The sequence below is a fragment of the Anticarsia gemmatalis genome, chromosome 21 (genome assembly GCF_050436995.1).
Source record: "Anticarsia gemmatalis isolate Benzon Research Colony breed Stoneville strain chromosome 21, ilAntGemm2 primary, whole genome shotgun sequence".
NCBI lineage: Eukaryota > Metazoa > Arthropoda > Insecta > Lepidoptera > Erebidae > Anticarsia > Anticarsia gemmatalis.
Window position 1 is genome coordinate 2,973,547 of NC_134765.1, and position 18,690 is coordinate 2,992,236.

At 34.9% G+C, this 18,690-nt stretch overlaps 3 protein-coding genes across 3 annotated transcripts; all 3 read right to left on the reverse strand.

Moving 5' to 3' along the window:
- Positions 1–5,814: 5,814 nt before the first annotated feature.
- On the reverse strand, positions 5,815–9,095 carry LOC142982196 (uncharacterized). The gene is made up of 4 exons (XM_076128591.1): positions 8,962–9,095; positions 8,727–8,773; positions 8,492–8,630; positions 5,815–8,289 (listed from the first exon to the last, which is right to left on the reverse strand). The coding sequence occupies exons 1-4, from the start codon at positions 8,984–8,986 to the stop codon at positions 7,580–7,582; spliced, it is 921 nt and encodes a 306-aa protein (XP_075984706.1). The 5' UTR covers positions 8,987–9,095; the 3' UTR covers positions 5,815–7,579.
- Positions 9,096–9,859: 764 nt separating this feature from the next.
- On the reverse strand, positions 9,860–11,751 carry LOC142982403 (uncharacterized). Its single transcript, XM_076128903.1, has 5 exons — positions 11,613–11,751; positions 11,486–11,529; positions 11,130–11,268; positions 10,469–10,674; positions 9,860–10,035 (listed from the first exon to the last, which is right to left on the reverse strand). The coding sequence occupies exons 1-5, from the start codon at positions 11,635–11,637 to the stop codon at positions 9,868–9,870; spliced, it is 582 nt and encodes a 193-aa protein (XP_075985018.1). The 5' UTR covers positions 11,638–11,751; the 3' UTR covers positions 9,860–9,867.
- A 547-nt stretch (positions 11,752–12,298) lies between these two features.
- On the reverse strand, positions 12,299–14,651 carry LOC142982394 (uncharacterized). Its single transcript, XM_076128882.1, has 5 exons — positions 14,494–14,651; positions 14,366–14,412; positions 13,791–13,926; positions 12,954–13,411; positions 12,299–12,523 (listed from the first exon to the last, which is right to left on the reverse strand). The coding sequence occupies exons 1-5, from the start codon at positions 14,525–14,527 to the stop codon at positions 12,353–12,355; spliced, it is 846 nt and encodes a 281-aa protein (XP_075984997.1). The 5' UTR covers positions 14,528–14,651; the 3' UTR covers positions 12,299–12,352.
- Positions 14,652–18,690: the final 4,039 nt, after the last annotated feature.

Below are 18,690 nucleotides of genomic sequence, written 5' to 3' on the forward strand. Positions count from 1 at the left end.
TGCCTCGAATTCGAACCTGCGACCACTTGTGTGGGAGCTAATTTAAACCACTCGGCTATCACTGCTATTTTTTAATTTATCATAACCAAATACTAACAAACTGTCGTACTGTGACCACAGATTGGTTGATGTTTCGGTTAGTGTGTATAGTGTTACTCTATAACATGTCGATGAATAATAAATTACAACACTTCAAATACTAATTTATTATCATCTTTTGTAAATCCTTTAAGTTTTTATCCAGCTTCTTTAAATTTATCTAGAGTTTCCTGAGCAGTCAGACGTCAGACTAAAAGCTGACCTCAATAGAACCACGTACAAGACAAACAACCGAAACAGCAATTCTTTTCTTTAAATAAACTGCAGGGAGGTTGAATTTTTGCACTTACGTAATACTGAACACAATAGTCCACAATGTTATATTTACGAGCTGGTCCGAGATGTACCGCGCTACGAGAGCGGAATGCAGGTCAAACGATGTACGGAGATTACAACATGTAGAACTGTGCTTGAGGAGAATACAACTGCAGTATATTTTCTGGTAAATATTAGCTATAATTTAAGGATGCTTTTCCCCCAGCTGTGCTATGCTAAACGATTAAATTATATGAACGATTATGGCAACAAAAGCTGATTTGAAGATATGTGATAGCTGGTAAATTTACCCGCTATGAGCAGCATAGATAACATAATGTTAGGTATTGTTTTACCTTCAGGTATTGTTTCTTATGCTGCGTAGAAAGGGTCTTCAAAACAACGGTTTTTTTAGAAACATGCAGAACTTACTGATTAATTTTGTAGAAGCTGTTTGATTTCTGGATATGGATCAGAAGCTTAGAATATTTTACACAAACATACTCGCGACAAATTGGCCAATTTTCTCACACATCCATTACAGAATTTAAGAACTATTTGCATGTCCTTCGTCAAACGTGACTCAAATAAGTATTGTCGTAACATCGCTCTGTTTTGGACAAACATCTCGAAATCGGCTCACTAACTGTCGTTAAGCAATAACAAGAACATTACGCAATATACGTACGAGAATATTGTGGAAAAAAAGCCTTGCTGATTATTGTTTAACTTTTTTTAATGTCTTTTCTTTAAATCCATTGTCTTACTAACGGAACAAAAACAGTGTACGGATGAAATTGCAACACGAGCTCAATTTTTTATCAATTTAGTAATCGCTCTTTCCGAGAAATGTTGTTATATCAGATTTTTAACTCTTGAAAGTCAAAAATTCATCTTGAATTATTATTTTTTTTTGTGTTTTCGAATTACCCCGAAATATGTCACAAATCTAAGTTCCACAATACCAAAACAAGTAATAAAATCATCCATTGAGCTGGTTTCAGTAATCCAAACTTTTAAACCTTAGTACAAAGTTCTAAACACGCGAACTCTGTCTTTCGGTACAACGTTGTTACAACTTTACACACGTAACTTTTTATTGAACAAACAATACAATTCTTAATTAAATTACTTTTGAACCTTTGAAGACTTTATAAAGGAAATACTAAAGTAAATAAAATTGGGTTTCCTATATACGTACTTTGAGTTCAAGGATAATTTATTATCCAATGTTACACGAGGAGTAGCTGACCAAAGATAGTTTGCAAAGCTGGCTAGTACATCTTGGTCGTAACGCCAAGCTTAAACGAAAAGATTAATTTCCATGATCACGTCCATCCGTGTTTAATAATAACACGTGGTATAAAGGTACACATGGTATAAGTATAAACAATAAATGCTAAATTTTAATAAAATTTTTAATAAATAATAATTATAAAATTTAGAGAAGGTATAACTTTCCACACACCCTTAAGCTCTGTCTCATTCAGACATAAAACCCATGCTTGGAAATGCAGCAGAAATGATCTCAATATTTATGCCATTACAAATTCTTATCTCTTCTAGATCTTGTCTTACATACAACAGAGAGAATCGCTCGGTTTACCCTATTGTGTTGCAAGTACAACAAATAAGAAAAAATCAATGAACTGACCGCGCCTTAGATCACGTAACAATACTAGTCGTTTATCAACTGGAGAGTGCAAATGGAGAGCATCGTACGTGATACATCAGGGGCAGAATGTTATTTACAATGGATTTTTCATTTAACCAAGAAAGACATCTTCTAAGAAGAAAGAAACTTCAATGTATAACAGAATACGGGAAATAACGCGAACACGCATTTGTCACTGCTGTCATCGCTGCTCCAGTCAGCCTGCGACCACGGCGAGTGCAACCTGCGCCGAAACGTTAGGCATTTTAAGGTAAAATGCGTGTTCGCGTTAATTCCCGTATTCTATTATACATTAAACATGCAACGCGAGAGTTTAAAAGTTATGAAGAAACTTCAATGCCTAGACTCACTACAATTTGATAACGCAAATATTTTTTTATACTAATTTACTAATCCTTATACCATTATATAGTAAGCATTATTGGGACAAGATATATTCTCTCGAAGTACGACGTCCCATTGGGGAAAAGGCATGATTCTATATATAAATGTTAAACAACTACGAAGAGCTATGTAGTTTCCCATACCAAATATATCAGAATCCAATCCGAAGTTTCAACTATCCACAGCCACATGAGTACAAACAATCGATTACTATCTGACCTACATCACAAACTTCCCTATATAGTTCTAGAAGTTTCACGAAGACTGCTAACGACTATGCAAATTGAATTGCACCTTATTTCATCTGGCTTTGACATGCAGAAACCGAACTGCAGTTAAACAAACTATGTAATTTGAGACTTGAAGAACAGGTCAAGTGAAGACGTATAAATGATGTTTATTCGCAACGCTAACTGAACTCGTTGTACGTGGATGTTGTAGAAATGCAGCTAGCTAAAGAAAATGTAGAAAACTGTTGTTTAGCTATGTTTGTGCGACGAACATAATGCGAATATATTTCATAGCGTAAAATTTTGTTATTTTTTATAAAATTGGAGCAATTTACAATGTAAATTTATTTATTGTGCATTTGTAGACGTTTGTCGTATTAAGCTTGATGATTAATGGATTTAACTAATTTAGTCTGAGGCTTAACATTTTTGGTAAAAAGGTGGATCTCCGTTGTCCACCATGTGCTTTTGAACTAGGATTAGACAGTGTCACAAAAAATAAATTTAAGGCCACAATAATACAGAATTCTCACATAATATATTATTAAATAAACGTATGAAATTATATCACACTAATATTATAATGACAAATGTCTATTACATGGATGTAATGCAGTCGCCACGCCTTTGATATAATTCACTGTCAAGAGCACGCGACAATATGCGCATAAATTAGAATGGATCACTAATTACTGAGGGAATTACAAACTATATGATGTTTTTTATCAGAATGTTCTAAATTTCGACTGTCGACAGTTAGTATTGATTGATTAACCACGTCTTCCGAATCCTAAATCTTTTTATATCCCCAATCATGGGGCAAATAGCAGCCAATAACATTTTATAGTTAGAATACTATTAGGAACCCATTATGCTTAAAGTGCGATGCCAAGGAATGCCAATTAAACACTTCACCAGATTATGGGTAAGCTATGGGTGAAAAAAAAAATACTGAAAAAGAACACTAACATTAGTCCAACTACATACAAAATAATATATAATTTTATATAAGTCCCTAAAGAAAAAAAGAACTACAATATGATGTGATAATAATATATGAAAAATAACTACATTGTACTATTGCTTTCATTATGATACTCGATTAAATGAATAGCTCAAAATAAATACCGGAATAAAGCCTCATTTTTTTACAAATAGTTAAAGTAACATTATTTCCTAACTAGGTAATTAAGTATTGACATTCTTCTGACTCAAATATGTATGTGTACAAAAATTTGTACAGTATTCGTATTGAAATGCCTTTATCTCTACAGTAAAGGGCTTATAAATCTCTACACAGTTCTAATGCAACACCAATCATATTCCACTCAAGTATTGCATCATTACACTCGTAGAGTCATTCTGTTCGTCTCTACATTTGACGAGAGACCTTGGCATTACTTTATCTACTGACCATTTACAATTGTTTCATATGTGATTGCTTATTAAATAATTAATGGTCGTATCTTTTAACCAGTTATCGTGATCTATAATACGAAAAAGTATTTTTATAAAAAAACATTACTACTCATAGTACTCATACTGGCTTTGTAGTTTAATAGGCTATGCTACTAAATGATAATGAAGTCATGACAATCTCCGAGTTAATCAAAGAATTCTTGAGTCTTTCAATGCATCTAACACCACTTCTACTATCTTAGCTCCGTAAAAAGACCTCTGACTACAAATTCTAAAGGAGGAAAAATATTTAGCTAAAAAAATTGTATCAGGATGAATGGGAGGGCCACAATGAGCTGAGCGAAGTGCAAGGTTTACATCAACTTACGTGTTAAAAGTTAGGGTTTATAGATTTCGGATTGAGTTTTTAGAGTTAGAAATTTTGGCTCTACCTGAGATCTGATTACTTTTTGGCAGTGCAAACTATATGGTCTCGTCTTGGTCAAACTTTACATGAAAAAGTTTTTTGTGCGATATTTCAATCACGAAAGACGTGAGCTCTTACGTTGTAATAAATAAGGCAACATTCTATATTATTACTATTACTTAAACAAAACTTTACTAATACTCAATAACTAAATGCATTAGTCGCTGTGCGTGGACTATCAGTAACGTGCACTGACAGTTGCATTTTCTGCTCTTTACTTTTACTTCATACACGCTTACGCTTGATTGATTCGATTCAGCGCAACACGCTCCAGTATATTAGTGCAGCACGTGTTGAATATATTTTCTAAAAGCCTAGCACTCTGGAATATTTCAACATTATAGTTACATTATTTGAAATCCGTATTTTCTGTGTCAATTTTATATAAGTTCTTGTTTTTATTTATAGCCTATGAGCAGTGGTACAAATCCCTCTTTCTAGGAGGAAAACCTTGCCTAGCAGTCAAAGTGTACTTAATTTTTTTTACTAGACTAATTTGTCCCTGGCTAAAGGCCTCCGGGATGACTTTCCACGGAAGCCTACCTCACGCAGTCTATAGACTACTTTTAAGTTTGTCTCTCTATATTTTTAAATACTTCATATCTTGGGAACGGAGTGATCTCTTAAAACGTGAACTGCAGCCCTAGTCAGTAGGTAATAAATATACACAGACAAAAAGCCTTTACTACATTTTATGTAATAGACACCGCACATAATAGTAATGATGATATCACAGCACATTAATTAAATTACCCAGTCTACAAAACGAACGTACACGACCTTAGATTGTTAAACGGAATGAAGATGAAGGCTAACATTGCAAGTAGTTTTTTAAATAAGGCTCGTAGTACATGTTATCTAATATTATACAGGGAGTATATATGTATATAAATATTATTAATAAATACATTAATAACGCATGTATGTAGATGTACATTATTTTCTTCTCACTAGATGTTTGTTGTCGCTGCAAGCCAACATCGACATCAAACTACATATTAATATGTCCGCTTAGAATGGTATTGCACCGTTGTTGTCTACTAGACGTGGCATCGTCGTCAATCAGACTCGACTACAAGCCGAGGTAAAGAAGAGCTTAGACTTCATCAGCCAATAGTGACAGAAAAAAATGGTTAACGCATAATTGTTTAGGAGCAGGCGGCGAGGTGGTGACGATAATGATCAGCGCGCGAGCAGAACAAAATATCATAGAAGATGTAGCCTACGACGCAGTATATTGATACTGCGTCGTAGGCTACAAGAAGGATTGCCTTCTACCAGTTGGTATGTGTGCGACAACCCCACAACTAACATTTAAAAAATTAAACCACTATCAAAGTCATCACGTGAGAATATCAATGTTGATCAAGATAACAAACGCGAACTCCTTTGTTAATAGCAAACTGGCTTTATTTCGTGGTTGTAGACTAATCGCAGTTAAGTACAGTGTTTAGTATTGTAGTTCCCACGTGATTTACAAGATTTTAAGGTTATTATACTTAATTATTGAGCATTACAAGACAAAAGAAAAATTTAATAATGTAACTTAATGTTATTACAAAAGTAAATTGCCAGATCGTTTTGTCAAACGTTAGATAACTTTTTAAGAGATTTGGCATAATTTGATGTGCAAAAATGGCATAAAATTAGTGTATAAGTAAGCATAGTTACTATTATATATAATAATAATAAAAAAAAAATATTTATTTACCAGTCACATTCCAATTCTTAAAAACTATACTAAACTAAAGTTACAATTTTCTATTTATATTAATAATTCTAGTGACTCTTCCACTAGGCTGAGCCTGTCTCGGAAGAGTCAAATAGTAGCAGTATCCAGTTTTTTGTCCCTGGTTCGATACAGTACAGAGAGTCTTATTAAAATAAAAGATAGGAAACAATAAAAACATTAATGTGTAACAAAATAAAATTCTAATAGAATAAAAAGAAAAAACAAAACACAACAATTGGTTATTGGTATAAATTGAGATTTTCAAGTACTTTGATGTGTATATGTATGTAAGCGTGTGTGAGTGTGTGTGTGTGTGTGTGGGTATGTGTGTGTGTGTGTATGTGTGTGTGTCTGTGTGTGTGTGTATGTGTGTGTGTGAGTGTGTGTATGTGTGAGTGTGCGTGTATGTGTGTGTGAGTGTGTGTATGTGTGTGCGCATGTAGTTTATGCAGGTGCGTGTGTGGGTGCGTAGTGGAACGCGAATGTGTGAGTGCATGCTAAACGGTTACTCTTATGAATTGTTCTGTTTGAAGGTAATCTTTTGTCATTAGCCATTTTCGAACAATTTTCTTAGCTTCGTATCTATTACTTTCTTTTATGTTGCAAACGTTTACAGTTTTATTATACAGAAATACAAGCATGAATTCTTGCATACGTTGGGCAAACGATGTATTAACGACTACAATTGGACATTTAAAAATACGCCGGGTGAGGATTTGTTTATAAATGGGGGTCTGAATGAATTTGATGTGCTGCTTTATGACCATTCTATGAATATACAGCTGTCTTACGCTTAACAGAGATGCTTCATTGTATAAAAGGTTGGTAGGGTATCGGAAATGTTTCTTGTACATAACTTTTAATACTGAGCGTTGAGCTCTTTCAATCGTTATCATCGTTGTAGTGCCAACGCCTCCCCAAACGGGTATACAGTAACTTAGTACGGATTCACACAGAGCAATATATACTGAACGAAGAATTTTGATGTCAGCTGAGTTGCGCAAACGTTTCATAATATAAATTAACTTCCTACTTCTTTTAGCTACTGATTCAACGTGATGTTTAAAAGAAAGACATTGGTCTACTGTAACTCCTAGGTACTTGACTGAATCTACTTTACTGATAGTGTCGCAAAGACAGCGAGCAATAGAGATATGTATAGCAAAGATCTGCTCTCAATTAGTTATTTAATTTATAACATCCTAACCAAAAGATCTGCGAATATGATATGATACAAATTGCGTACAATGGCCATTACAGAAATATTTTCAAAATGTATTTTTTTTTTACTTATGAACATCTAAAATTCACTCTTGCTATTAATAACCACGTAATATACGTTTCATCCTTTTAACAGGAGAAATTCTAGGCACTTGATAAATATCGTTCTCTCCGAGTTGCTCTGCATGTTCCCCAGGAAGGAACGCTTCACCGGCCCTTGCCGCAACTGGCGTTGGATAATGAGTCGAACCTCGTATTATTTTGATATTATCACCAAAACGTTCTTTAAGCAATTGAACAAAGTCCCTTTTTTCCGTTTCGGGTGTAGTCTCCCAAGTGGACGGTATGAAACAATCTTTAGGATTACAAGAATGATGTTTTGTTGATGCAGTCGTTGTTGATTCTGTTGTTGATGTTGTGGTTGTTGATTCTGTTGTTGTTGTTGTAGTAGTTGTGGGCGTTGTCGTTGTTGGAGTAGTTGTAGCTTCTGTAGTTTCGTCGTAGTATTCTGTTACTGTACTCTCTTCGGTAGTGGGCGGTTCGGTTGTTGTTGGCTCTGTAGTGGTCTGTTCTGTTGTTGGAGCTTCGGTAGTCGTTGTTGTTGTAGTTGTTGTCGTCGTTTCTTCTGTTGTAGTTGTTGGTTGTTCTGTCGTTGTCAGAAGAGTTGTTGGTTGTTCTGTTGTTGTCAGAGGAGTATCAGGGTGGGGTGATGACATCCCACACGTTGTAGTCTTAGGCCCGGGTGTGTGGTACGGATCATCGTGTGTGCATTCATGCCAGCACACCTGTACTTCTACTTTGACATATTCTGAAATAAAAAAATTTAACACTAAATTATGTATGTGGCACGAAAAGGCAACATACGTTCGATGATATCGATGAAGAAAACTTGGAATATGAATGGGTAATTTTTTTGCAAAATCAACCCCTCTAAGCGGATAAAACAGGGAATAAAACTTAGAAAAGTCAGTTAGTCATATAATTTAATCCTGTGCTACTATTCCACTTACCTGCTTGATATTTACAGTTATACTCGTACATATCGCATTCATCCATAAACAGTCTATAACCTAACGTGTATTGATTTTGACCACAAATCGCGATGAATGTATGGTTGCAGGTCTTTGCTGCTTCACAAGTCAATGTTGGCTGGAAAATTAACATGATTCTGTATTTAGCATTTTAATACACATTGATACCTCAAGACAATCGAAAAAAACTGTTGTTAAGTTACAAAAAACTTACCGTAATACCTAAGTGACAACTTGATAGACGAATAAGAGCTGAGATAACTGAAAAATATCAAGTAATATCGTACATATTGTTATTAACGCTATTACCAACATAATGTAAAAAAAAGTATATTATGTATTCATATACATAATATATTGTTTGTACAAATCACTTAGTCAAGTAAGGACGGTTATTCTAAAATTTCGTCAGATATTACTTTATTTTATTTAAAGCTCTAGCCACTTACGAAGAATTATTAGCAACCGAATCATAGTACGCACGCATGTTCTTATAAAATATCTAAACTATAAATTTGTTCTGTAACATTATTTCATCATGTTTCCTACACATGTAATGTATGTGAAAACTAGTCGTTCATATAATAACTTCACAGATTTTTATTACAGATAATAAAATATACAAGGACTTGATTTCATTTCATTTCTTACAATTTTGTTCTTACATAAAATGTTAACGACTTATTGAAAGGTTCGTTAGGATGGTATTGAAAATCTAGAATAAGTACGTAATTAGGATATCAGGGACGCCAGGCGGCTCTAAAATTACTAGATAATTCGCTAATCAACGATGAAATCAGGTTATACAATCAGTATACCATCGTATGTTAACAATTTAATGTTACAATTTGCTTTTACATTTTTCAAGGACAGAATTTGTTTAGTTAATAAATTCATTGCACATAAAATGTTGGTGTCACAAAAGAACTTAAAGTATTTATAAGACTCAAAAAGATTGTGTCTAACAGTGTTACCTTATGCTTGGTTTCGATAAAATACACAACATAGAGCCCAAAAATAAACCAAAAAAATCGCCATAGACACGCTTCTGATCAGTCAGTGAGTCACTAGATGATCTTTTTGTAGAAAACTTTTCTGATATAAAACTAGATGATTGAGAAGTAGTCTACCCTTTTGCAACATAATGTAGCAGTGTTTGATTAGACTCATAATATCGCGCTGCGTGCAAGACAACGAGTACAATGGCCCGTTGTTTTATTTATGGTCGTCAGACTTACAGCGTTACGTAGTATTTATTTATTTATTTAGGGAAACAAACAATAGTTCCGTGAAAATATCGGGTAAAAATCGTTGTGGTAAAAAGTCAAACAAAAGACAGTACAAAACTATATTTATTACTGCAGAAAGTCAGAATCAGGCTTCTCTTTAAACTTGCTGATTTTTGTACTAAGGAATTTTTTGATAACTTTAACTCTCATTTTGCCATTCTTGAACACTTTCTTCTTCTTCAGCACCACGGTTGGTCTGTACCATCCCGGGGTCGAAGTTTGTCCCATCCGTACCTAGAACCAAAACAAAATAAACATATTTCTAAATCCTGTTTTAGTATCCCTAGTACGAGTACTTCCCCTCGACTATTGTCTAGGGAAATACATACCATTTAGAACTTCGAAATAGCATAATATCTTAATTCTTGATTGAAGTCTTTCAGTGAGCTCGTGAGGTACCTAATATCGAGCTTTTTTGTGTAGAGAAAAGATTTTATTACAAGGTCATACATACTATAATGCGAAAAGACTTTTTCCCCGACCTAATATTTATCCGTTGGCATGCTACCGAGTAGCAAGTGTTTCACACTCAGAATTTATTAATGTTTCAAAATAGTTCTAGTGGATTACGTTAAGGGCACTGATCGGTTTTCGGCAGTGGAAAGTGATCATCGCATTTTTTATCATTGCCTTTACTTAATAATAAAAATAAATCTATTAATATTACTGAGCCAGGAGCCCCTGTTGTTGTAGTTGTTGTTGTTGGTTGTTCCGCCGTTGTCGAATGTGTTGTTGGTTGATTTGTAGTTATGCCAGGAGTTTGTGGATGTGTTGCTGCCATCGCACACGTGGCGGTCTTAGGTCCTGGAGTGTGCAGCGGGTCATCGTGCGTGCATTCATGCCAACATAAGTTTCCTTCTACTTTGACATATTCTAAAACATTACACATTGTTACTGAACTTAATTTATGGGACTCATTGGTTAATATTTTAATTTCAAAGAATTTGTATTTTCGCTGACGCGGTGAAACAACTGCAATACATTGGATGAAAGCGATGAAATTTTGCAGTGTGGTCTCGTTGTAAAGAGGCTGCCATAAAAATCGATCAGAATAATCCGACGAAACGACTTTGCATGCCCTCAATAAATGTACTAAACTAGGCATGCAAGGTTTTTTCACGATGTTTTCCTTCACCGTTAGAGCAAGTGATAATTATTTCTAATACACACATAACTTCGAAAAGTCATTGGTGTGTTGCCTCGAATTCAAGCCTGCAACCACTTGCGTAGGAGGTGCCAACTTAAACCACTCGGCTATCACTGGGCGTTTGAAAATAAATATAGTACAATTCTATTAATGTACAGGGGAATATAATTGTTTTACTTACCTGCTTGATATTTACAGTTATATTCATACATGTCACATTCATCCATAAACAATCTGTTGCCTAATGTGTACTGACTTTGACCACAAACTGCGATGAAAGTGTGGTTGCACGTCTTTGCTGCTTCGCAATTTAGTATTGGCTGAAAAAGAATTTATTTCAGAAATAAGTCTGGATATTGTGAAATGTTCTTAAAGGTATGCAAATTCCACCGTTTATGGGTTAAATTTAACTATTTATTGTGAAATGAAAAAGAAAAAAACCAACAGTTTTTGAGTGGCCAGTTTTTGTCGGATAGTAACGGGTAGTGAACATTTCAGGTAGTTAAATAAGAATAAAGTAAAGAGTAAGGTACTCACAGTAATTCCCAAGTGACCACTTGACAGCCAAATAAAATGTGCACCTGAAAAGCATATAGAAATCGTTGATATATGTGTTTTTGTTTTGTACTGTAATTAATTAACCAATTAGAGTTAAAATACTTGCCCAGAACTATTAGCACCCCAATCATAGTACGAACGCATGTTTTCTAAAAAATATATCAAATCAAATAGCTTTGTTCTATAACACTCGTCATGTTTCTTATATACATACAACGTCATATATGTGAAAACGAATCAGCCAAACGACATCAGAGATTTTATTACTTCAATAAAACAGGTTCAGAAAATTATTTGATTTTGTTTATTGCAATTTTCTTCTTATATAAGATACGTAATGATCTGAATTGAAAGGTTCGTTAGGTTTGTATTGAAAACCTAGGATGAGTAGGACGTAATTAGGATATCAATGACGTTAGTTCACAATTTCTAGATAACTCTTTTAATACAATATAATCATAATCATGGATGTTTATATTATACAATTAGCAATTAACTAATCCAAACATTTTACAATGTAAAACTTATACATAGAAATGAGTAGGTAATAAATTTTAGAGCATATTATATTAAAATGTGTAAGACCGCCATTAGACTACAATGGATGACAGTAGCGCAAGATTGTAAAAAATGGCGTACTGAGGGTGAGGCCTATAGTCAACAGGCAGAAGTGATAAGAAATTATGACAATAAAGGATTCATCGAAGATGTGGCAAAAACTACTGCAAGAAAAACAATATTAATTTACTTCTTACGCCCTGCAGTAGCAGACTTAGGACAATGAGTATGCTATTCGATAAAGTAAATAATACAATTAAACAAATATCAGTACAAAAATTTTATTAATTACTGCAGGAAGTCAGAGTCAGACTTCTCAACGGGAGTATCGGCTTGTGTATTCAGGAATCCTTTGATAACTTTAACCCACATCTTGCCGTTCCTCAACACGGTCATTCTTTTCAATACTACGGTTTTTCGGTACCATCCTGGGGTCGACGTTGTACCCGTTCTTAGAACCTAGTTATAAAATAACAAATAAGCTAAGCTCTAAGCTACTACTTTTCATATTCAATTTCATACACACTAGAAACCTATTTATATGACGGAAGTGTTCAAGAAGAGTAACTTTTTACGAGTTTTGAACTATAATAGGAAAGAATACTTATCCAAGTCGGAGCAAAATGATATTAAGATCTAACTTTACAATTTTTCGAGAACTAAAATCCTTATAATGTCTTTTTATGGGAAAATATTTGAATCTTTTATACGGTTTAAGAAAGTTCATACTCTATCATAAGGTAAGATGCCCCTGGTTTGTTTACTATTTGCTAACTAATTACTATTTGCATTGGTCTACGCTGTTTTATTTTCTCGCACTGGTCTTATTAAATCTATACCAAAGAACTATCATATATCATACTAGATTCAAAGAACTAGCTCAATATACCTGTTTAGTAGTTCCTTTATCTTCTTTCAATATAGTAGGAGGTGTTGACTGAGCAGCAGTAGCCCTACGAGCTTTCATACGAGGAGGCTTCTTCTTCGCTCTAGTTGTCGCTTTAGTCGTTCTTACAGGCGTAGTAGTATGTTTCCCCTTATATCTTCGCCTATTAGGACTAGCAACCCCCGGAGTGCGAATAGGCCTAAGCGCCGTCAAATGCCTGTAAGGTCCTTGACCTTGCACCGGCTCTCCGTATTGGAAGTCGTGATCGTGGTCGTGGCCTCTGCCGTGTCCGTGTCTATGTCTGTGATGCATCGGTAGAGTGACAAGGGATATCAACTCGAATCTCCCTTTGTTAGCGCGGAAAGCCCAGTTGCCTCGCCTGTCGCCGGGACATTTCTTACAAGTAACCATCGGCGGACATGTTTGTTGGAAACATTCTGAATAGTTTGTTATTGTGTATTCTGAAATTGTTACGAAATGTTAGTAACTTATTTTGTTTGTTGCTGTACGTGACTAGTCAGTTATTAGGTTAATAACATAAACAATATAATCAGGAATCCTTATATCCTTGTAGAATGTAGAAATGCGATAAGAAACAAACTTTTCAATTAATATTCTTTTTCATTGATTATTTCTGGCTTTAGGCCGCTGTAAGACAATAGGCTTGAATCTTATTGCATGGGACTAACCTTAAAAAGTATGTTCATTACAATACACTTCCGCCTATAACTTTCGCTTTTTAGGGCGCTCTTATAAAATACAGTTGTGAGTGTAAATTGTACTCATGATGCTACATAATAAAGAGTGTTGTTAAAAAAAATGTGTGTCTATATTACTTACCTCTTTTATAATCACAGTTATATTCATATAGATCGCACTCATCAATAAACAGTCTGTAGTCAGTTCCGTTCTCATCGGCGCACTCCGGAATCCATGTATGATTACAAAGATCAGCCAGTAGACAAAAGTCTAGAGGCTAAACAATAAATAGTCACACATTACTGTCACGTCTTACTAATGATATAACTATATGAAAGTAACAGATTGTGAGATTGGATGTACGTTTGTCACTCTTTCACAAAAACTACTGAACGGATTTTAATACACAGATAGTTTAAAGCCTAGGTTAACACTAAAAAATCGTCTTCGTCCGCCAGAAATCTTTTCTGGCGGACGAAGACGCTGGCTGTAGTAAGTCTATTGTAGAATGTAGAATAGGCTTTAAATAGGCCCGATCTTACAACTACTGGATAACTAAGTGTCAGATAGTTTAACAATGTAATTTTAATAGTGGTTTATTGCTGTCACTTTATCTAGCAGATATGCTTTTAAACACTTATTCCTATTACCTATACAGTGAAACTGATCCTCAGTCTTACAATTAAGTAGTAGATAAATAAGTAGTAGTGCCTTACTGCAATAAAATGTGGGATTGATGTTGGCGGCAATAGAACTACAAGTGCTAGTAAAAAAAATAACATTAGATAGATTTATTACTTTTGGCGATTTATATTCTAACAAATACATTTAAAACTATGTTTACCTGTGACGCATAAATACTCAAAGTATATTCTCATTACATCAGAATATTGGACAATTCCTTACAACTTTCTCCATATAAAATTTTGTTTGGAATAAAAACGAATTTCTGATTTTATGCCATATATTTCATTTTAACATATAAACACGTTTACTAGCCGTTGTATTAGGTGCGACTACATCATATAAATATATGCTTTTACATAACCTAGCTTACATAACAAGGCAAGAAATCAAACAAATAATATTAATGTCCTTGCCGGCCAGTTTCAATGAAACTGGCCAACTGTGCAGGACTTTGTTTATAGTGTCCGAGTGTGTGCACAATACACAGGTACACTCTCTATTCCTTCACTCTCTTAGCCCGGTGGGACGGATACCCGTCACTACCTATGAGAGGTCAAGCGCAGGACCGACAGCTTTACGCGCTCTCCGAGGCACGGAGGTCTTCAATCTCAACTTCCTAACTCCGGGCAATCTTTAAGAAATTCTTTAACAGAAAATCTCAGAAAAGACTTTTTACCCCGACCGAGACCTCTCATTATCGACCGCGCTATAAAGGCAGTTATATCAATAGTTATTGAGTTCACATCGCATACATATTTCAGGACTCTACCGGGTACAAAACGGGTGACATTTTCCCGATATCTTGTTCATTTGCGTTTACCACGCATCATGGAGTTTCGATAATAGCACCAACTTATCTTGACATTCCTGATGACGGGACGCCTGCGTTATCAAGCCTCTGTATAGACTTATAGAGTTATTAGTGATTTAAAATATAATTACTATGGTGTTGGTGATTTTTTAGTGTTGGCAGGCCCCCCACAAGATGGACCGACGACCTGGTAAGGGTTGCCGGAGTCCGATGGATGAGGGCGGCCCAGGACCGGTCCTATTGGCGCTCGATGGGGGAGGCTTTTGTCCAGCAGTGGACGATTCCCGGCTGAGATGATGATGATGATGATGATGATGATGGTGATTTGATTCATTAGATACTAAATAAAAGTATTGAAGTCAGATTTCGATGTTTCCCTTTCCGTAATTTTTCTACGTAATTTTTTTAACAATTGAATGTGTATGTACTATTGTATTCTAGAATAATCTATATTTTTCTTAATAATTTCTTCTGTCTTCCAGTGAAAGTCCGGTTAAAAAAGATTTTCTATACAAGATTTTCCTAATATTTATTACAGAGATAAACCACTTACAAAACAGCATACCAAATTAACAGATCTTTTTTCTTTAAACAAGCATTAATTTAGAAGCTTTTTAACACAGGATTCGACTTCTTAACACAAAGTACTGTTCAAATATCATTCTCGGAATTGTAAATACTTTTCCACAATCATCACTCTGTGATTCACAGAAAAATCCTATGATTGTGAATCGGATTTCTAGAACCGACTCTCAAAGAGTATTCCGTGGAAATGGAAATCTCGACTGCTATGAGTTACATGGAATTATCGTATTGTTTTCTTTTCCATGTACGGTTTTGTGGCTTTTAATACTGGTTTCAGCTGCTGAATCGGTATTGCGGCTGTTTTAAAACGTACATGTGCGGCGATTGCAATACTGACGAGTATTTTGATGAAGCCAAGATTGCATACCCATATAAACTTTTTGTATAACATATCTCCCGGTTGTAATATTTTTTACTCACTTACCTGTCTCTGGCTGATTTACGTAGATACTCTCGCCTACATAGCTTCTTCAGTATTCATGTATATGTTTCAATCTGATTTTTTAAGTACAAAACTTTATCAAATTTTAAAGTATTAGTTGTGAAATCGTAAGACTGACAGATTTTTTTACTATTTGTATAGATGATTAGAAAATAACGAATCTTTTAAAATTAACAGTTATGCAACAAATCATCACATCACAATTACTCTCTTTAATTTTATTCGCGTTTAAGACAAGTTGCATTCTAATATCTAATCACTACTCCTTTGATAACCAAAAAAAGCAACTTACCATCTTTCTTTAAAAAAAATATTCTCAAACGATATCAGAATCTTTCTTTACGTAAACAGTATTCATCAAGACATCAGAAGTCAAGGTCAAACAACGACCTCAGCTCCTCAGAGGTCAGTTGCACAACGTTGCACGTTCATTCACCAACGTCGTAGAACATTCCAGAAACATAAAGGTCAAACCATAACGTTTGCGATGTAATTTTTACGAATAGTACAAATGTATTGCAAAAGTATGAGTTTAGATGGCTGATAAAGTTTGGGAGAAGAATATATTGCAATTACAATGGGTATTGTAATAATGCTTCTTGGTAGAGTTGTGGCGCCCATAGCCCATCGGTCGGTAAACGATCTGTGGGTTAAGCAAATCTTGGCGCGGTCATTCCATAGATGGGTGACCACATAGTAGTATTTGAACTGGGCGTCTCCGTGCTTCGGAGGGCACGTAAAAAGTCACTCCCGGTTGTTGTCAATAAAGATAACAGTCGTTAAGCCACGTTAAATGCCTTCGGGCGGCTTGAACAACTTTAACACTAGGTTGACCACTAACCATACGATAAGAAGAACGTGCAGTTTGAACTATTACCTACTCATTCGCGAAGAATCTCTTCAACTTATATTTGTAAAGACATTTTTAAGGGATAAGTGTTTTACTTCATGAAGAACCTAATGTACAATAAATTATATTTATGCACGTCCTGATTAAGCTTAAATGGTGACTTGTTATTAAGGGTACTTAATAAATTAATGGAGCATACAAAACCACCGCTGTAAGGCATTGATTTCTTCAGAATAAGGAAGAGATTTGTCTTTGAGTCCATCAAAATTCACATTGACCAAGTACGAATTACGGATCTTACAATACTAACTTGAAAATACTGGGTAATAAAATCTCTAACTAATCAACTCTCCATAACAAATCATAATTATGACACCCGTACCAAATACCAATTTTTCCGTCATAAATTAAACTAATACTAAACTACTACATGAGTCATATCACGTACACGCATGTTGCATCAGACGTCCGCACGCAGCGACTGTCAGCTGACAAATGAGCCTGTTCGCCTCGAGACTGACATTGACTGCGCATGCGCAACCCGCGCACTTGACGCATACTTCCGCATGTTAGTTCCGGAATTAGATTAATGAGTGTATTTGTTTAATTGCTTTATTAGACTGGTTATATTTAGTTAAGGGTGTGTATGATTTCCGGATTAATATATTCGTACTCTAGCTAACCCGCGCAGCTTTGCTCTCGTACTGACAGTCAACTGCGCCGTCCTCTATTTCAGGAGGTTAGGGGATGAAAAAAAACTTGGCCTGTTGGACCTTTGGTATACCTACTTATATTCGTCGTAGATTTTAGACGATGTACTTTGAAAGAGTATCAGACAAAATTTGTTTTATTTACTACTTAAGTAAGTACTATTTTATTTTAGACGTGCTGGATTTGAATCCGGCATGTATAAAACAAAATAGTACTTAAGTAGAGTCCTGTGCTTTTAGTAATTGTCATTATAACAGCCATATGAGTTAAGCAAGGGATGAAATACAACTTTTATTCCTACTAACTGGCAAAGCCGCGCGGGTCTACAGGTATTTTATATGATTAAAAAATGTCACAACACAAAAATAGACACACACCTGACATTTCACCTTTAAACCTATATCACATTTAATGAACTCCCATGCAAAGTTAAAGGTTGTTCTTCAATTTAATCCTATAGTGATATAAACAAAGCAATTACTAACAAACTGTTATGATAACAGTTTGATCTTGAGCTCATCCCACGGTACAACCCACTAATCGACATTTACGTCAACTCAGCAAGGGTAAGAAACCTCAAGTGTCAGTATAAAGTTTAATACTTAACGGATTTGAATAGCAACGATCATCGAAATGTCTTAATAATCAAAGCTTTTTCTTCTAAATCGTATTGACAAAGGGCGAGTTCTCTATCAATGAGAATTAGTTTTAAGACTTTGTTGTACAAGTCGTACTTCCTGACTTTTCTCTTAAGTTATAATTACTGAATAGAACTAAATGTTACTTACTTACATATATGTACTATATTTATGAACATATGGCTGTATTATGTATGTATAAGTTAAAGTAAAGTGAAATTGAATACTGCACTGATTACTCAAACTATTCAGTTATCAAATGTTTTAAATACATTCGTTAGGAACACTATAACCTGACTTACACCAGGCAATCAATG

Coding starts and splice junctions, on each gene's coding strand:
- LOC142982403 (XM_076128903.1), bottom strand. CDS start 11,637: ATGATTGGGGTGCTAATAGTTCTGG. Junction 11,269..11,485: donor GTGGTCACTTGGGAATTACT/GTGAGTACCTTA, acceptor ATTCTTTTTCAG/CCAATACTAAATTGCGAAGC. Junction 10,675..11,129: donor TAACTGTAAATATCAAGCAG/GTAAGTAAAACA, acceptor GTAATGTTTTAG/AATATGTCAAAGTAGAAGGA.
- LOC142982394 (XM_076128882.1), bottom strand. CDS start 14,527: ATGAGAATATACTTTGAGTATTTATGCGTCACAG. Junction 13,927..14,365: donor CAATCCCACATTTTATTGCA/GTAAGGCACTAC, acceptor TTTATTGTTTAG/CCTCTAGACTTTTGTCTACT. Junction 13,412..13,790: donor TAACTGTGATTATAAAAGAG/GTAAGTAATATA, acceptor TAACAATTTCAG/AATACACAATAACAAACTAT.
- LOC142982196 (XM_076128591.1), bottom strand. CDS start 8,986: ATGATTCGGTTGCTAATAATTCTTC. Junction 8,774..8,961: donor TCGGTTGCTAATAATTCTTC/GTAAGTGGCTAG, acceptor GATATTTTTCAG/TTATCTCAGCTCTTATTCGT. Junction 8,290..8,491: donor TAACTGTAAATATCAAGCAG/GTAAGTGGAATA, acceptor TTTTTATTTCAG/AATATGTCAAAGTAGAAGTA.